This window comes from Ixodes scapularis, unplaced genomic scaffold (genome assembly GCF_016920785.2).
Source record: "Ixodes scapularis isolate PalLabHiFi unplaced genomic scaffold, ASM1692078v2 PGA_scaffold8__174_contigs__length_109621045, whole genome shotgun sequence".
Classification (NCBI taxonomy): Eukaryota; Metazoa; Arthropoda; class Arachnida; order Ixodida; family Ixodidae; genus Ixodes; species Ixodes scapularis.
This window is the reverse complement of record NW_024609883.1, coordinates 109,079,418-109,097,850: the sequence shown is the minus strand read 5'-3', so window position 1 is coordinate 109,097,850 and position 18,433 is coordinate 109,079,418. Positions and strand designations below refer to the sequence as shown.

The window sequence follows — 18,433 nt, the reverse complement described above, 5'->3', positions numbered from 1 at the left end:
CGAAAAGCTAGCACCAATTTGCGCAGTTCACCTGACTCTCTGACACTCCAGGATGAGGCTTGTCATATGGACATGCCTGAAATTATGATAGTGTCAACACCATCGATACAGCTAGTTGGTGTCACGTTAAAGGCCTGTTCACACATTCAGCAGAGCGCTACAAGCATTGCGCTAACCTCGCACTAAGCGCATGCATTACCGGAGTGTTCACCAGCTTTATCCCACCGTCAAAACTGTTGCTCATGGCAGACGATAAGTAGCTGACGACACGTGAGCAGTGCTGCATTAGCGCTTCGCTGCATGCGAGAACCGGCTTTTAGAGTGCCGGACAAGTTGCCCCCACTGCTCTTTCCACTTTAGCAGAGGGAATGCTGGAGAGGATATGAGGAAGGACTTTCCTCCTCTCCAGCGTTCGCTCTCCTCATGTGGAAAGAGTGGAGGACTTTGCAGGAGGAGCTTGTCCTCCACACTGAAAAGACGGTCTGACGTTCCCAAGAACTTTTTTCTGGTGGTGTTTACATGAGCTAGACTACTTGCTTCAGGCATATGCATTCTCCTATGTTTATAGCAAAGCTGCCACCGCACAAAACGCCTAACCAACTTTGAATTTCACAGTGACACGATAGCAAGCAGCACGGCAGCCCGATAGCACAAGGAGGTTGGAAGACATGAGAGCGCGTTCGAAAGAGGCGCAATTTTATTTTGTCTTGGATTGGATTTCACATTTTGCTTGGCCACAAAACGAAATGTGCCAAGAAAATCAGTGTCATTAGCACAATTAACTATTAGTAAGATACATTGTAACTAATATAAAAAAATAATATTCAAAGCTTTGTCTGTGTGTGTGTGTGTCTGTGTGTGCATGTTTGGCTAGATGGAGCATTTGAAGCCGCCGCAATCCAATCCAATCCCAACAGCAACACAGACGCATTTGATCAATGCATTTGATGCTGATTTGATGCGGTTTGATGATTCGATGCTTGGCGGAGTGCACAGTCAGGGGGGTTCTCAGCGTGATTCAAGCTAAGAGGCGGTGTCTCCGACAGTCATGAGCGTCGAAAACAGACCACCTCGTCTGGAGAACCTGGACAACTCGGCGGCGCGACGTCCCGCCGATGAAGAGGACGCCAACGGCGGGGGGGCGAGTGGCTCTGCGTCACCCGTCGCGCCCCCCGACCTCGCGGACTCCGACGACGACGACCTTCACGACGTCATGACGGCCTCCTACAGCGAGATCTGTCTGGACGAGGACGACGACGGGGATCTGCTTCCGGGCGAGATCTCCGACCTAGCCGAAGTCCAAGACGCCACGCAGGGCATCAACCGACTGGTCGACGAAATCAACCGCGAAGAAGACCGTGACGGCGCCCAACCGAGGCCGCAGACGCTTGGCTTGAGGTCGCCTCCGGTGGCTGGGTCGTCGGCCCGCTGCCGGCCCGTGTCGGACAGTCAGGCGACCAGTCCGTGCTCGTCCATGCTCAGTGCCGAAGAGGCGCTCGAAGACGGCGCTTTGGTGCACGGGAGGTACGGCAGCGAGGCGAGCGGTCTGTCCGATCTTCAAGGGACGCTGACGTACGAGGGTGACATGGTCAACTTCGTCGCCGAAGACTTGCAGGAGAAGATCAAGCTGAGCAGCCCCGTCACCAAGTTGGCAGGTGGGTCCGGTGCTGCCTTCTGAAGAGGGTTCTCTAGCTGCGTGTCCCCACTCGGCGGATATTCGAACAACTCTCTCGCCAACACGAGACAGACGATTTGTCGGCAAGCTTTCACAATGCTGCATTGGCAAAAGTTGGGATTGATGTGGCAACGGGAAGAAAGGCAGGTCCTGGTGGCATACCAACGAGGCAGACTTTGGAGATTTATGTTTGTCCTTTGTCCCCCTTGTTCCCCTTCTCCAGGGATTATTTTCATCATGAAACTATAGCAAGGGATTGACAAAACAAGCGCGCAAAAGACAGGTTCCTAAAAATAGGGAGGGATCCCTGTGCAGAGCTGAACGAGGACAACATCCAATTGTCCCGTAGCACCTATGTGAAAACTGGCTATGCAAAGAAAAGAGTGGTCAGAGAGACATGGGTGAGCTCCGGAAATAGTTTTCGAAGGGGCACAAAGCCTTTCCCAAATTCACTCGGTCTATAAAGGTGGTACCGTTGAGACGTAGTCTATTAGGGATATTTATTTAGCCATTAGGGTAGCGTGCAAAAATGTGAACAAGGAAAGGGATTATTGGGGCTGTTTTCGGTAGCACGGTTATTATAATGTGAAAGGTAGAAGGGCCTTAGCAGTATCAAAAGGTGCCTCAAGGAAGCGTGTGTACTGTCACCTCTGTCGCTTATAGCATTCTCATTAGGTGTAATGTGATACTAAAAAGGTTAGTTGCACAAATTAGGCTCCGATGAAGAGAGAGGAAATAGCTGTGCTTTCTCTCTGTGTGCTGCTGAGGGAAATGTAGCGCTATGGAGAGTGGAAGTTCATCTGCTTCTTGCACAGGGGTTGCGATGATGTCAGAATGCCGAGCTCTCATTGGATGATTGAAAAAACTAGTGGGTAGACCTCAAGACATCAAGCATTGAGGTCTACCCACTATCCTTCCAATCAAAGCCAATCAGAGCTCAGCATCGTCTTGGCGTCACTGCAACTCCTGCCCAAGAAGCAGACGACTTGCTCTCTGCATAGCACTCAGGATCTTTTGCCTATTCAGTTATTGATTCCTTTGCCTGTTGAGTATGTTGTTATGCTTATAGTTTGTTCATTCATTTTGAAGGAATTAAGCCATGGGGGTCATCCTGAGAATGTTTTTGTGCTCTTGTTATGCATGGGAGTAGTTTGTGATATCCTAAGTATGCAGAGTGCAAGTTCGTCTGCTTCTTGCACAGGGGCTGCAATATGATATCAGAACGCCAAGCTCTTATTGGCTGATTGAAAAAATGAAAGCCGCTTACAACTCCCTGTAACGCCGAATTAGAGCGCAGCTCTTGAGGAGGAGGAGGGGAAGGTACGGAGAGGAGGCTATGCCCCTCCTCCTCTCCTGCTTGTCTCCCATTTAGGACAAAATTTTCCGCTTAATTTAGCGGAACAAATTCCCAGCTAAATTTAGCGGGGAAGTATTTCCGCTAGATTTAGCGGGCAATTTTTTTACGCTAAATTTGGCGGGGAAATTTTTTCGCTACATTTAGCGGGAAAAGTTTTCCACTAAATTTAGCGGGGAAATTTACCCATCATGCACCGTGCAGTTACGCCGATGACGCTTAAGCAGGAAATGGGTGCCTAAGAGCTGCGCTCCAAAAACTAGTGGGTAGAACGCAAGGCACCTAGGATTGAGGTCTTCACACTATCCTTTCAACCAAAGCCAGCCAAAACTTGGTGTTGTTCTGAGGCCACTGCAACTCCTGTACAGGAAGCAGACGACTTGCTCTCGGCATTGGTGAAGGGTCAGCTTGATCTTACAGAAATTGAAGAAAGGATGGAACAGGACAAAGCCACTGACTAACAACTTTGCTTTGGTACACTTCTTCATGCGCATAATCGACTTTTTCCAAGGCTGTTCACATATTGTTAGGATTATGCTGTTGGTAGCAGAAAGGACAGTGCAGGACATGACAGAACAGACAGGATTTGTGGAGACTGGGCAAGTATGTGAGGCCTGATGTGAGATGGTCATGCGTGCCACTGCCCTGTCGCCTTCAGCTTCCTAACAATATACGGAAAAGAACTATTAGTTACAAAGATGTTAAGTTACAAAGAAGTTACACTCTTAGCAATAGGTACCATCTAGCTCATCTAAAGCCTGTAACCAAGTGCTAAGTATGCTAGAAACTTGGAACGAGATGCCAGCCACCGAGTCCCGAATGATCCGTGCTGCTAGCGTGTGTGATGCATGCAGTCTCCCTCGATTCGCAGAGGGCCTGCCGTCGTTCCCGACGTCGCGCTCCTCCACTCCCAGCCTGTACAAGCAGCTGCTCGCTCCGCAGCTTGCCCTCGTGGACCCCACGGTGTTGGCCGACCTGGAGGGCGAAGCAAGGACCGTGGCCGCTTCCGTCGACTCCCTGCTTCAGAGCCTCAGCGCAAACATGCACAGTGTCAGTACCTCGACTCCGACCACCTCTTGCAGAGGCAGCATCCACGCAGAATGCTTGCCACGGGCATTGTGCCTGGATTTTGCCGAGTCTGGTGCCTCGTGCCCTTGCAGGGCACACTGTACCAGTCTAAACCTGGTCGGCAGGTGTTGCTCTTGGACTCCACCCAAGTCGATATTTTGGCACACTCGTGTGCAGTGAACCTCGAACGTAATGCCACTGCACACAGTGTTAGTGGCCGACGTACAAAAGTGTCTTCTATCGGGAAAAATAATGGTTTCCTTCTCTCCATTCCCTCTCGGACTCCTTTCTCTCCCTCTTGCAGGAGTAAGTCTTTGAGCTACTCCCCACAGAAGGGAAGAAGGTCTCCCTCTTTGTCTAATGGAAAGGAGGAATTGAGAAGCACTTTCCTCCTTTCTGGCTGCTCGTCAGCCAGAACGGGGGACGGTTTTAAACTTTCAAATCTGTAATTGCCACCATACGTGGACGGCAACAACCGTCAAAGGGTCAGGCTTGAGAGTTGCCGTGGCTGCCGTTCAAAGTGTGCGGTAATTGGAAGAGACATCTCTGGTATTTTCCCCGGGAGGCGTACAAGCCGCCGAGATTGCAGAGTTGCCTGTGGTCATTCTGCGCTAAGCAACCGCACGGCGGCGTTAAGTGTGGGGGCCACTCTACTTGCAATGTTGTAGATCCTGCAAGGGCCTAGGAACGGGCAACACAAGTTATTTTTAGAGCTGCTCCGGGATCGTGACCAGAGGCTGCATATATTCGGAGAGCTTGGCAAATAGTTTCGACCCACAAGTACGGTTGCCACAAGGCGCGTCGGCATCGCCGGGCCGAACCCTGTGCACCGGGTACATGCTGGGCCTCCAAAACTTCCCTGGCCGACTTCCCCAACTCGCATCACTGCGAGTCGGGATCATCCCTCCTAGAAGGCAGCGCTTACGCCTTTCCTAGTTGTCAGTAGTGGATCCATGCAGTGCTGCCTAGCTCGCGTACACATCACCGCTTTTCCCAGTTCTCTCTTTGAGCTTTGCCATCTTCGCCATGGGTTGGGGATCCAACAGTGACGTAATGCGCGAATCTTGCCATCTGGGTGCCATTGGCCAGACACTTGTACTGAAGGCAACGGGACCAATATAAACCAGCCAGCAAACGCCATTTCCCTGGGCTTGCTGCACCGGGGCAATGTAAAAAGTGAGAACCGCAACCTTAAAAGCAAACGGCAATAGTGGTTTTTGTTCTTCCAGATCTCGTCCATGACCGTCGACTGCATTCGCCTGTATGAAAGAGGAATGTGCAAGACGTGCGATGTGGCAGACTCAAACATCAAGGTGAGTACATGTGGAAGGAATTAGCAGTGAGAAAACCATGTATCTTCCAATGACCAATGATGATCCAGTGCCCTGTGAAACCAAAATGAGTTGCTAGGCGAGTTGGATAGACATCTTGACTTAAACAGCGCTCTTTCCTTCCTGTTGTCTCTTCCTTACGTGACTTTTTTGCGCTGTTTAAGTCAAGATGCCCTGTGAAAGCCTGGTCTCTTAGTTAAACATGAACCTCGAGGAAGTTCCTTCTCAGTATCCTACATTAAAAAAAAAAAAATTGTGGTCAGCAAGTCCCATTTTTGGTCTGGTCAAAGTGTCCACAGTCCTTGTTTCGAAATCGGAACAGTACAGGTTGGATATGAAGTACAGTAAAACCTCGTTATAACAAAGTTGAAGGAGCGGTCATAATTATTTCATTATAACCATTAGTTTGTTATAGCCAATGTCCATTTCTTCCCACTATTAGCAAGCAAGGGGAATTATGATTGCTTTGTTATATCCATTAGTTTGTTATATCCCGTTTTGTTATAACGAGGTTTTACTGTAGATGTAAATTGTGGGAAACCCTTGTGGGAAAATTTCCACAAGGGTTTTTCTTTGTAAAATTGTGGCGACAACCATTTCGAGTGAGCTATTTTTTCAGCAGTATGTCGTACAATGTAAATAATAAACTTGTCAGTGAACTAAAAAAACTCAGAATACTAAAAACTTAAAATAAAAAAAGCAAAAAAAAAAAAAAATTTTATTTGGGCAAATTAATTTTTTCTGCACAATCCTTTTAGTGCCTGGAAACACCTCTGACAATCCACTATGTGCTTCCCTGCAATGTGTCGGCACATAGGAAGCAGCCTTCTTCTCACGCATGCTGCAACTTTTCACTTTTGTGACGACCACCTAAGAACGAGGGGGTCATGATGCCAATGCTTCGTAGTGTTCCTCCATTTGTGGCGATGCTGCTTCCAGGCAATGTACCAGCTGATGGCCAAACACGAAGAAGTGAGCAACTCCATGAAGCCCCTGTACAGCCTGGCAAACCAAGTGTATCCTTTCCCACTTGCCTTCTGCCATCAGTTTCTGAGAAGCTCCTGTATTTTTTTTTAATGTGCCGACATTTTTATTATGAATTTGAAGACAGCTGATTCACAACTGGATTTTGCCAGTAAGGTATGTTCCTCGGCTAGTTGGTGCATTTCAATGCAGATAAAACAAGACAAGGACAAAGTAAGACGAGACGGGCAGTTGGGACAAGCAAGGCAGTGCTTGTCGGTCCTACTGGCTTGTCCTTGTCCACCTCACACTATTTTATTTGCGTTAGATTGCTCTAATTAAATGCTATGCACAATGCTCAGAAACTGGAAAATTCCCCGCCGAGTTTTGAGTCGTTATATGACGGTGTAACTGCATACAGATGAAAGCGACATTTCCTTGACCCGTATTTCAGCAAAAACATCAAGAAGCTGTTGGATCACTTCGAGAATGCCGTGGAAGGAAAGACCTGACACCAAACGTTTTCAGAGAGCAACATATTTTCTTTATTTATGGCGTCTATTAAAAGATGTTGCATTATTTACGTCCGACTAGCGAACCTGTAACGAATTTGCCTTACGACTTCCCTTCGTCCTACGTTGCTGCCCAAGGGGAAACAACTGAGCAGGCTTGTTTTCCAGAGGTCGAGAGAACACAATGGAACTTTTCGCCTCGTGTTCAGATCCGGTCGTTTAGAGCGATGTTGGTAAAACAAGTCGTCTCTCCACAAGTGGGCCACACGTCCCGCAAGATGTCCGCACATTGCCGCACAAAACCGTGTCCGTCACGCATTGTACTCGACGGATCGGGAAGGGTCGGTGGGGAAGAGTCGCTGGCACTGCGTCATGAGTCGCTTCAGGGCCTGCGAGAGAGCACCGTGGGATCCCGTAAGAATGCCCACCCAAAACAAAGAGATAAACGGCCAAAAATATGGGGTCAGTAGTACCGAAACAGCAAAATTTCATTAAAAGTTGGCGATAAACATTGAGGTGCTCGCTACGGGCCATGTGAAACGGGAACCGATACCGTAGGTCGCAGACGCGGCTAGTTCACATTCCATGAATTCACCAGAAACTCGGGTGTTACGGGAACGCATATTACAGACTGCAGAGGCAGCAGATTTGTGCTTCATGGCACAATACACGCGCGAGAACCCGCCGCAAATTCTGGCATCACGAAAACCACTATCACGTACAGGCGCACATTGTGGACAACAAGCGCAAGAACCCGCTACGAACTCGTGCGTTGCATGCATACCGCAATTTGCACGGTCGATGCGATTCCCGTCAAACGCCGCGCGATATCCGAAGTTTCTGAACTTTTATGTTGCGACGTTTCTGAACTTTTATGTTGTAGATATTCGGCCAAAAAAATTAGAGGGGCAATCTTTCGGGGAAGGGCGTTCGTGCAGGGCTTCACGGTGGACGTTACAAACGGGTGGATACCCTTTCACAAAGGCCTTACCTGGATGAATTTGCGTTGCGTTTCGTCGTTGAGGACGTCTGCCGCACGTTGGAACCTCGGTCAAGGAAAAACGCCGTCGAGAACCGACCAGCGAAGCATTCAGCATTAGCCACAGATTGTTTCACCTTATGCATGCACCAGAGCCACCAAGTATGCCACGCTTTGGAAGTGACGACACCCCGGTCATCTTAAAATTTAGTGTCGTCAATCGTCCCAGGCTTCATCTGAAGTTGCGGAACGCTTTCCTGTCCTCTGGAAACGTCAAAAACGGTCCGAAACAGAGCGCAACGATGCCGCCCAAGCTTCCCGACACCGCATAAAAAGCCGAGGAAGTCGCACTTTCAAATCGGTAATTACTGCCGATTGTGCCCACCCTCCACCGGGCAACAAAATAGCGGCGCCCACAACAATTCGGATACAAAGTGTCTATACTCTAAGCAAAGCACAGTGGCTCTGCCGCGAGCGAAGTGGAAGATGCAAATCGGGCTCCGTGCCTACCAGTCGCATGCACGTGCTTGTGGAAGGAAAGCGCCGTTCGAGCTGGTGCGCTGGCGTCTGCAACTTCAGCAACCGAAAGCAGCAGTCACTTTGCTCAGCCATCATAAAAAAGACGCGTGGTGGGGCTGCAGGCTCCCCAAAGGATACGGGCGATGTTCTGGGAGAAGATCTTCTCCCGACCTGTCCGAGCGTGGATGCCCACCATGGTGACGCCGATGGGCCACGGGGCATTGCCGATGGCCATCTGCAGGTAGGCGTCGTTGGCCTGCGAGCCCAATGAAAGTCCTTCCGTCGCGCCTTCGCCGGGCCACGCTCGCGTGGGAAGCCGGACCACGAGCCTACTTGGCATTCTGCCGTCTCAACGGACTGATGCCGCTTCTAATGTGTGGTTTCTATGGGGATAATTCGAATGATTTTGACTGGAAACATCCGGTTTTAGCTAGATAACCCATCTTTAAAGCGTGTACACAAGCAATGCTGTTAGCACGAAAATAACGTCGGCATTTTCTCACATTTTAGTTGTGCAAGGTATTCGTGCGAGATGCGAAGCACTTCAAACAAGTTCTTTCTGCCGCGCTGTATTGTTTTATGGTATGCTTTGAATTGTAAGAAAAAACAAAAACGCTGGTAATCATTTTTTTTTCTGCACCGCTAAAGTTTACAATCTAGGATGAAGAAGGATGACACTTGCACACCTCTAGTTCACAATCTAGATTCGTCCTAGATTGTAAACTTTAGCAGCGCAACACAAAAAATAATGAAAAACCAACTAGCCCAAACCCAAGCTTTATTAAGCTGGTAATCACTCGTTTGCACTCTGTGTGTTAATATAAAATTATATTAATTATTTCGAGTGCCACTTACATGATTTACACAAAGGGCGGGAACAAACAACACGCGGAAGGTGGTAAATTAAAACGTGGGGAGGAGCATCTTGAAAGCAGGAGACCCCTTTCCAAGGTATGTAGCAAGTGCAACTCTCGAATGATAGAATCGACGGAAATAAAACGTTGCCTAGCCTCGCATTCTCCCCTAATCCCTTTCCCACAAAGGGCCGAAATGAAAACACTCAAAGTCAGAGAGGTGAGTGCCAGAGGGAGAAGGAGAGAGAAAGAGAATGGGCACCCACCCGGACATACTCCCTCTGGAGCATGTGCTTGACGATGCGCACCAGGTGGTCGAGGATGTCCTCGGGGATGGTGTTCTTGCGCAGCCGCTTGAACAGGGGCCGCAGGTACGCCTGCGTCTGGTTGTACGTCGCGGAGGACATCTTGCCCCGCATCGAGGTCTTCTCCGCCTCCGCCCGCGAGTTCAGCTTCTCCCCCCACAGCTGCAGGATGAACTTGAGGGCCGTCAGGATCATCTCCGCGTCCTTGCCCTTGTTCCGCCGCTCCCCCAGCTCGTTGGCTATGTTCTGCGCGGGGGTTGCAATGCAAAGAACGGCATTGACGCTTCTTTTCAAAGGACCACGCTTCCCTCCTAGCGCAGGTGCTTCAAGCACTTATGCCATCGCATCGAGGCTACTTAACGCACATCCGACTGCATACGGCAGTCTAACAGTCGTATGCAGTCACCAGTGCGCCATCTATTGGGCAGCTATGGAACACTCGCAGTTTCTGTATCTTTTTGTGCATAATTTTTTTTTTTTTTTTGGGGGGGGGGGGGGGTGGGGGGGGTTTGGAAAACTTCAACCAGTGTTAAAAACGCCTCTTCTTGTAGATTGTATGTACATATGATCTCACAAATGCCGCAAAGCCTTCGCTCTGGTGTACTGCCGTTCCAGGGCCACCTTATGGATGTTGCCAACATGCCAGTGTGCTTTCTCGTCGTAAGAGATCGCAAGAACTTTGTGGTAAGCAGTCGCGAGTGTGTCAGCGGGTTTTTAGGATGCATCTAGGTTCAAAAACTCGCAAGAGCAACTGAACGAATGCAGAAACGTGTTTACCAGCAGCAGCTAGCACACATGCCCTGCCACTATACTCCGTTTCACTGTAACTTGGCAAACAGCAAATGCTACGTCTCCAGAGAGCCAATTCAAGTGTCGGTGCCCCCCTCGTGTGAAGGGCTACTGCATGGGTTGCTCCTTGCAGTAGCCTTGGCTCAAGGAAAACTGCTATTTTTCTAATAATCTAGATGAACCAGCGGGCCCCACTGTCCACCTCGCTGCTGTTTCGGATGTTTCCATGTCACGAAAAGCACTACTTATATAAAAGCAACATCCAGACAACTGTGATGCATCGTACCAAAATTATCGGAAACTCGGCAAAGAATTACTGCCCAACTATTACCGCACGCAACTACAAATAAATTGGAGAAAGTAGTTGCAGTGAAACAAAGGTAATGCAAACCATTAGCAAGTTGAAAGAATAATGTGTTAATTGACAAATGAGACAAAAGGGCTAACTGGCGTCATTGTGCAGAAATGTTTTTAAAAACTTTTACACCGTGGCACTTTAAGTTTGACCACAGTCACACACAGTGAACGTGCCGTGTTCCTGCACTTTTTCCTGCATGCCAGTAATAACAAACCAAAAAAGAAAACGAGCGCCATGACGACGCACTTTTGGCGCTGTTCTTCAAATCGCAGCGTCGTCTGCGGTAACTTAAAGTGAAACGGAGTTTAGGAAGCATTATGTCATGTTTCAGGAAGTACTAAAGCAATGCTGACAACCTGTTAAAGAATATTCCCTCACTAGTTCATGCTTTTGTCGAAGGACTATGAAACCTGTTTTTCTCGCGAAGACACGAAGCGCCTTCGGCTGTCGGCAAACCGCCGCGACGGACGCGCCGACCGGATCACCTGAATGTCGTCGATGGTGGTGCCCTCGCTGTCCACCTTGACGTCGTGGATGGACTTTCCGTCCTCGGTCTTGCCCTGCGACTTGAGGATCTCGTCCAGGTAGATCTGGTCCACTTTCTCCATGGCCTCCTGGAAGTCATTGCGCAGTCCCCGGTCCACTTCCGGCTCGAGGATCTCCAGGCGCCGAAGCCGGTGGAATGCTTCCGTCTCCGTCTCGGCAAACAGCAGCACGGGCTCGCCCCGCTCTCGCAGCCGTCGGACCACCTGGAGTCGGAACAGAAAGTGGACCAGTTGGCAACAGAAATTGACAGTATGCGGAATATAAGCCAACTTTATTTCCTTCTCCTTCACCCGTTTTTCTATCACGGAAAATGCCGCAAAGGTCCACTATTGTCTCGGCCATTCCTAAACTATGGTTTGAACCAGCTGACGCCCTGGTCCTTCTAAGGGACAGCAGAAATCGATTTCTTATTGCAGTGGTTCCCAAATAGGGGTCTGCGGACCCCAGAGGGTCCACGAAGCCACTTCTGGGGTCCACAAAACCCTCAACAAAATTTTTTTTTAGTTGGCACGTTTTTTGTAGTTTGAAGCGCGAGTGTGCCACGTATTGATGAACTGACCAGAATGAAGTGATGTGGCACCTTTGTTTTATGTTTTTCTGCTATGTAGCAATAAAAGGCACCTGTTTCATGCTCCAGATGTGTTAACTTACTAACGTCCCCCCCCCCCCTCCCACCCTCCTCTCCCCCTCCCCCTCCCTCCCTTCCCGCCCCCCCCCGCTGGAAGGGGTCCCCCATCACTGAAAGTGGTCCGCAAGGGGTCCCCGACACATCCATGGCTGGGAACCACTGTCTTATTGAATCGCGCTACGATTTCCTACAGAGGTGCCCGTAGGCGACGCATTTGTTATTTGAAAGTGTCAAAACATGAGCTCATTTTAATCAATGCAGAGAGCAAGTCGTTTGCTTCTTGCAAAGGAGTTGCGGTGATGTCAAAAGAACGCCGAGCTACGATTCAAAGGATAGTGGATACACTTCAATGTTAGGCGCCTCCGGTTCTACCCACTATTTTTTTCAACCAGCCAATAAGAGCTTAGCATACTGACATCATCTAAAGCCGTGTGCAGAAAGCAAACTAACCTGCACTCCACATAGGAAAAAGAATTCAAATTTTTTTTTCTTTTCTATAAACAAACATCCAGGTAAGCTCCCTTTTTTTTCTGCGATATGTAGGCCACTCAGGCATTTATTACCTGGTGGAAGGAAAAGTAACTAAAACTGACTTACATTTTAAATCCTTCATCTTGCCAAAATAAATGTTGCAGTGGGCCACCATGTCAATTGGTGATTTTAATAAGCAAGGACAATGATAAGGGATGTTTTGTTTTTTTGTATTTTTTTGGGCAGTTAACTTGTCCTTCCATATTTCTACCAAAAGCATGCACCATCTGATTATGCCCCTGTGCTCACTGCAATCTGTTGACGAACTGGTTTATTGAGTTCCTTCAAAAGGAAGAGTGTGCCACCGAGTCCATCCAGTGAACAAACTCTCGAGCTTAGTTTAAAACTACCGTACACTTTTTCATTAGCCGTCACCCGGGCTAAAAATGCCAAAGCCACGGGCTGCGGACACGTGTGTGGCATCTGGTATTTAGCACGGGAGCTGCTGCACGTACTTAGAACAACTTCTACCGCCCAGCAGACAAAGGTGGCACAGTGCACAGTAGGCAGTTATCAGAATGATGTATAAAAGCTCATGAGAAGCAGCACAGCTGAAGGGGGAGGCATACCTCCTTCCTGGGCAGCACTCGCTCATCCTCTTGTTTCCTCTTCAACAAGCTGGCAACGGAGAGGGACGTCGAGGCCTGCAAAAGATGCCCACAGGGGGCACTGCAGCAGATGGGGCACAAGCACTGGCTAGGTGGCGCAAACTGCTGCCCAATCGGAGGGGTTCAGCCATATGCATGCATCCATCTGTCGGCAACAGGCAGCGCGTGTGCAGCAAGCATGGAGGCAGGTATGAAACTAAACATTTTGAGAGAAATCTTTCTGGTTGGGGAATACAATAATTAAAATATGGCAACCAACCAATTCCTAAACAAGTAGGAGCCCTACGTTTCGAACCGACTCGGTTCTTCAACAGGGGCGACTGTGGCCGTTGAGGAGCGACGTTTTTCGATCTTCTTTTTCTTTTCTCAGGGATGTGGCGCATTTCTCGATCTTCTTCTTTCATGAATATGGCGAAGCCCGTTCACATACACTGTTGGTAAAGCACCAAGGCACCTATTTATGTTGCCTGGCGTCGTTTGAATATGCCAGGACTCGACGAAAAGCCTATGTCGGTTGTTAGTCTCTGCGTCGATAATGCTGGTGTTGTCGAAGTCAATTCGGTGGTCTTTGACTTCGCAGTGCTCGGCGACTGCGCTGCGCTCGTGGTCGAGCTTGCGAACGTCGTTTTTGTGTTGGCGTATTCTTTCATTGAAATTCTTTGTCTCGCCGATGTAAGTGGCTGGACAATCTGCACAAGGGATCTTATAAACCACGCCCTGCGTTTTTTCTCTTTCTTTTTTTCTTTTTTTTTCTTTTCTTTCTTAAAAACGCAGGGCGTGGTTTATCGGCGAGACATCGGCGAGACAAAGAATTTCAATGAAAGAATACGCCAACACAAAAACGACGTTCGCAAGCTCGACCACGAGCGCAGCGCAGTCGCCGAGCACTGCGAAGTCAAAGACCACCGAATTGACTTCGACAACACCAGCATTATCGACGCAGAGACTAACAACCGACATAGGCTTTTCGTCGAGTCCTGGCATATTCAAACGACGCCAGGCAACATAAATAGGTGCCTTGGTGCTTTACCAACAGTGTATGTGAACGGGCTTCGCCATATTCATGAAAGAAGAAGATCGAGAAATGCGCCACATCCCTGAGAAAAGAAAAAGAAGATCGAAAAACGTCGCTCCTCAACGGCCACAGTCGCCCCTGACGAAGAACCGAGTCGGTTCGAAACGTAGGGCTCCTACATGTTTAGGAATTGGTTGGTTGCCATATTTTAATTATGGAGGCAGGTAGCTTCTGGTTTGGAGGGACACGCCCCCAACCATGACCAAAACCAAAAGACGCTATTGGACAGAAAGGATGGCTGATTCAGTGCCAACCAGTGTCAACAGCAGTTTTGGCTGGGTTTTGGTCACCCTTGAGAGCATTCCCACCAACCTCCACTTCTTGCTTCACTTGATATTTTTTGTAGGCTGGCTCGAGCAGGTATGTCACTTCCACTTCTTCCTACCCCATGGCAGCAAAACACTCGGTTCCACCATTTCACAGCGAACTGAAGTGCACTCAGTCAAAACTAATTTCACTGTGACGACCTCGGCCCATTTGGAAATTCGAAGTCGGACTCATTCGCAAACCATCAAGAGGCGATATAGGAGTGTCGCAATCAACTTTTAATCAACCCTTTTTTTTTTTGTGTGTGCTAGAGGATTATGATGTAAAGGAAGTTGCCAAGAAATAAAAATATCGGTAATATGCAAGAAGCAGGGCTTGATGCTTAGGCAAGAAAGTCTGTGAGCAACACCTAAAACTGGCCACAAACCTTTAGAGAAATTTTTGAGAAATGCACAACTTGGCTGCTCCTCAAAGTTGCCCAAAACCGAAGGCACTGCAATGGCGGTGTGGGCAAGAAAAGCGGGCCAGGCATACGTTTTGAAGGCGAGGTTCCTCGAGCCACACTAAACGCTGATTCACACCTGCGTTTGCTTACGACCAACTTTTTGCGTTCTCGTACGTCGAGAAAATGCAATGGCGCACTGGTGCAATCTATGAGGTGACCCTGGAACTGCCTTTCCCTAGAGCGAAGGTTTTTGCCGTATTTACGAGATCAAATTATGTATACCTATTAGAAACGGTCGTTTAAAACACTGTCAAAAGTGTTTCGAGCCAATAAAGAAAAAATTATGAGAAAAAAAACATAAGGAAATGTACGGAAATTGCAAGGGTTCCACGGCTACCCGATAGATGGCGCCAGTGTGTTCTTTCGTGAGATCTTCAGCTTGGCCGCTGAACCTCAAACAGAAAAGGAGTGGATGAGCACAGTGCGGGAGGAAGTGAAGAAGGTTGAGAGGGACCGTTGGATGAGCGGCATGCTACAACATCCTTCCATGCGCATGTGTGCGTCTCTGAAGACGGAGATTGCCCCGGTGACTTTCTGAGGGAACACACTAGGCAGTCGACTGCTTATTGAGGCCCGTGGTGGTGCCCTAAGTACCCGCCTATACCGACGCAAGTACGATGGCAGTGTGACTGAAACGGTATGCAGTGCGCTTGCGTGCAGGGCACTACACCCAATGCCTGTCGTGGGTGCCCGCTTGGAGCAGGCACTTGGTTTCACCAACAAACACATCCATGTAGTATGCTCCAAGCAGAGGCTCGAGGCATGGTGGCAGACTCGACTGAAAAATCAGGGGCGTGACCAAGATTATGGTGTCATGTAAACTGATTAACTTTAACTGTGCGAAAGTGACCGTTGGCGAACTTTGGACACACGTGCTGACCAATTCTCTTCCGTTGCTGTCCTTTTTTTTTCAGTTTATTGGCGTGTCTTTCAAGACTCGATACAAAGAGATTGCGCCGCAAATATACATACATATATACATATGCAAGGGATCACTAGAAGTTTTAACGCACTCGGTCGTAAGCAGTGTCGAATGCGTGAACCAGCCTCTAGCAGAGCACAGCAACCGCTTCTCGGCTGCCAGCGAGTCCAGCGGGGCAGTGAACAAAGCAGCCTGCGAGAAAAGCCCCATCGTCACCTGATCGTCTCCTTCGTCGGTACCTTTGGCCCTCCGCCGCTCCAGGTACTCCTCCTCGGTCTTCTTGATGAGCTCTTCACGCTTGAAGTATTTCTTGTTCGGCCCCTGCACGTCGAATGCAACCATCGGCGTCAGTGTTACCTTCGTTCCCCCTACCTACGGAGCCGGCCAGGCAGACGACGACAAATATGGCCGTCTTGTGCACGACTGGTCCGAATATTTTACCTAACGCTAGGATCATTTATCCCCTCATTCGGAACAGAAAAGTATCCGTGCAAATCACAATTTGAACATCTCGGTGACAGGTTCTCCCAGTAGTCACGGATCCAAGAAAACGGTGCAAAGGCAGGACAACTCACGATGAGATCTTTGCTTTTCAGTTGACGACGCTTGCGTTCTATTTCGGCTTTTAACACGTCCATCATGCGGACCACAAATGGGAACAGGCCATACGAGCTGTTTGCAAAGTAAGTGATGGACCACCACCAAGAACGCGAAAAACGACGCACACAGTTGTCGAGAGATCGGATGTGGATCGGATTGGATTCCAGTTAAATCGAGTCTTACCCAGCGTTCGCTGACGAAACGGAGTTCCTTGGCTTAAACTTGACGTAAGCGAATCGAAATTCGGCGTGGGAACGTGGGGACGGCGAATACATACAAAATTCGTTGTCCACTGCGCCAATAAAAAGTATTTGTGGTCGAAATATATCTTCGTTTACCAAAACCACGACTACGCGAAAACTGCGAGTCTTCTGTTCTGGCCTTCTGGTTTCAGTCTTTGTTCGTTTCTCTCAGCGGCACGCGCCGTCATTGGTTGAGGACGGAGGAAAACGAAAGTACGTGGGCGCGTTTGGGGGGTAAACAGAATGTACAAAAAGCGCAAGGCACCCTAGGGCAAAGAGCAGAGGAAAAAAAAAAAAAGTAATAGGCCCCTTTCGAAAGTCACGTGCCGTTTATCAGAAGGTTGGACCACTGCGTAATGGTGGAACAACTGCTTCGAGGAACGTGCAAGTCATCCCATACGATAACGAACGTCGGAGCGCGACAAACACTCCGAGCCGACGAATCAATCAGCGTCGAAAGTGCAACGTCACTACGCGCTCTCAACCTTTTTCTGTGGGTGTTTTTTTCCAGTGTGCCCTGACGTTTTAGTCCGCCATTGTGCAGGGTTTCATAGCTGCCAACAGAGGACAGTATTTCAAAAGGGGTCTTGCGTTAATTGCTTATACAGTGGGGGGTTAGCAGGGTTAGTCTGCCAGAAACATGGTGGCATTGTTACCCTTTTGTAGATGCGACGCAACCTGTACAACTGCTAGCCTGGGGTCTTTAATGTGCATCATGCAGCAGGAATACACGACCGCACACCGCTACCATGCTAATCCAGATCGACACGGGCAGGGGTGGGGATTGAACCCAGGATCCCTGGATTCTGCAGCGAGCTTTCACTACACGTGTTCAGAGCTGGTGTGCGCAAGCCCACTCAGAAAGTAGAGGTCCCAGTCAGTCGGATATGTCCCTAAGGGTGGCCAAAAACACCTGGCCAAAATGCCAATCAGCTCCTTTTCATTCAAGCGTCTTTTGGTTTTTGGTCATCGTTGGGGCATCCCTCCAAACCGGAAGACCCACCCGGCTTCACTTCTGGTGGCATCATTTCACCTCCAGAAGCTTCCTACCTCCAAGCCATCGAGGTAAGCAGAGCGCAAGTTTGTCTGCTATTTGCGCGCGCAGGGGTTGCGGTGACATTAGCACACCAGAGTTTTGATTGACTTTGATTGGAAGGATAGTGGGTAGACCTCAACGCTAGCTGCCTTGAGGCCCACCCACTATTTTTCCAATCAAGTAAATCAGAACTCGGCTTCCCAATGTCACCGCAACCCCTGCACGAGAAGCAAACAAATGAGCTTGGCGTAACACCCACCTCCTCCCCCTTAAAAACAATTCCTAGCTAAATGTTAGTAATGGTTAACTGCGACGACCTCCCCCCCCTCCCCAAAACGAGCTAAACGTTACCAACTGATCTGTTTTTACCTCAGTTAACAAAGGAAGTGCCTATGCATTTACTTTTCAACTTTTCTAACTGCCCTCCTTCAGAGTCCACAGTGCCACACACACACACAGTCAGTACTTTGTGCAATTGTGCAGAAGCAAAACCAACCACGTTCTAGTTTTTCTGTGTTAGTGAAGAGATGCATTGTTTGTTTCTCGTCCAAATCCACCAATGTCCTGGTCTTGCAAAACATGTTCTCATGCTTTGCAAGAGCATCAAATGGCCTACCCTGCCAGATGTATTATTCGGTGCCATCAATACATGGATCTCAACCAGTCTTCAAAATAGCGCACCAAGGACACGAGTTTATCCTTGCTCTGGACAAGTTTGTACTACTTAGAACATATTTTAGCCTGCCAATACAAATGCTCTTATTAC

At 48.8% G+C, this 18,433-nt stretch overlaps 2 protein-coding genes across 2 annotated transcripts; one reads left to right on the top strand and one right to left on the bottom strand.

Moving 5' to 3' along the window:
• The first annotated feature begins 894 nt into the window (after positions 1-894).
• LOC8024782 (BLOC-1-related complex subunit 6) lies at positions 895-6,970 on the top strand. Its single transcript, XM_002407061.5, has 5 exons — positions 895-1,655; positions 3,901-4,079; positions 5,327-5,410; positions 6,368-6,444; positions 6,846-6,970. The coding sequence occupies exons 1-5, from the start codon at positions 1,049-1,051 to the stop codon at positions 6,901-6,903; spliced, it is 1,005 nt and encodes a 334-aa protein (XP_002407105.1). The 5' UTR covers positions 895-1,048; the 3' UTR covers positions 6,904-6,970.
• Positions 6,913-16,880, bottom strand: LOC8024781 (pre-mRNA-splicing factor 18). The gene is made up of 8 exons (XM_002407060.5): positions 16,365-16,880; positions 16,006-16,110; positions 12,982-13,056; positions 11,193-11,456; positions 9,522-9,806; positions 8,540-8,657; positions 7,895-7,932; positions 6,913-7,292 (listed from the first exon to the last, which is right to left on the bottom strand). The coding sequence occupies exons 1-8, from the start codon at positions 16,428-16,430 to the stop codon at positions 7,215-7,217; spliced, it is 1,029 nt and encodes a 342-aa protein (XP_002407104.3). The 5' UTR covers positions 16,431-16,880; the 3' UTR covers positions 6,913-7,214.
• Between the last annotated feature and the right edge of the window lie 1,553 nt (positions 16,881-18,433).

Excerpts from the sequence above, each read along its gene's own strand:
- LOC8024782 (XM_002407061.5), top strand. The coding sequence starts at position 1,049 with ATGAGCGTCGAAAACAGACCACCTCGTCTGGAGAACCTGGACAACTCG. Across the intron at positions 4,080-5,326 it reads TCAGCGCAAACATGCACAGT|ATCTCGTCCATGACCGTCGA; the intron begins GTCAGTACCTCG and ends TTGTTCTTCCAG. Across the intron at positions 6,445-6,845 it reads TACAGCCTGGCAAACCAAGT|CAAAAACATCAAGAAGCTGT; the intron begins GTATCCTTTCCC and ends CCCGTATTTCAG.
- LOC8024781 (XM_002407060.5), bottom strand. The coding sequence starts at position 16,430 with ATGATGGACGTGTTAAAAGCCGAAATAGAACGCAAGCGTCGTCAACTG. Across the intron at positions 13,057-16,005 it reads CCGACGAAGGAGACGATCAG|GCCTCGACGTCCCTCTCCGT; the intron begins GTGACGATGGGG and ends CATCTTTTGCAG. Across the intron at positions 7,293-7,894 it reads CGCAACGCAAATTCATCCAG|GCCCTGAAGCGACTCATGAC; the intron begins GTAAGGCCTTTG and ends GCTCTCTCGCAG.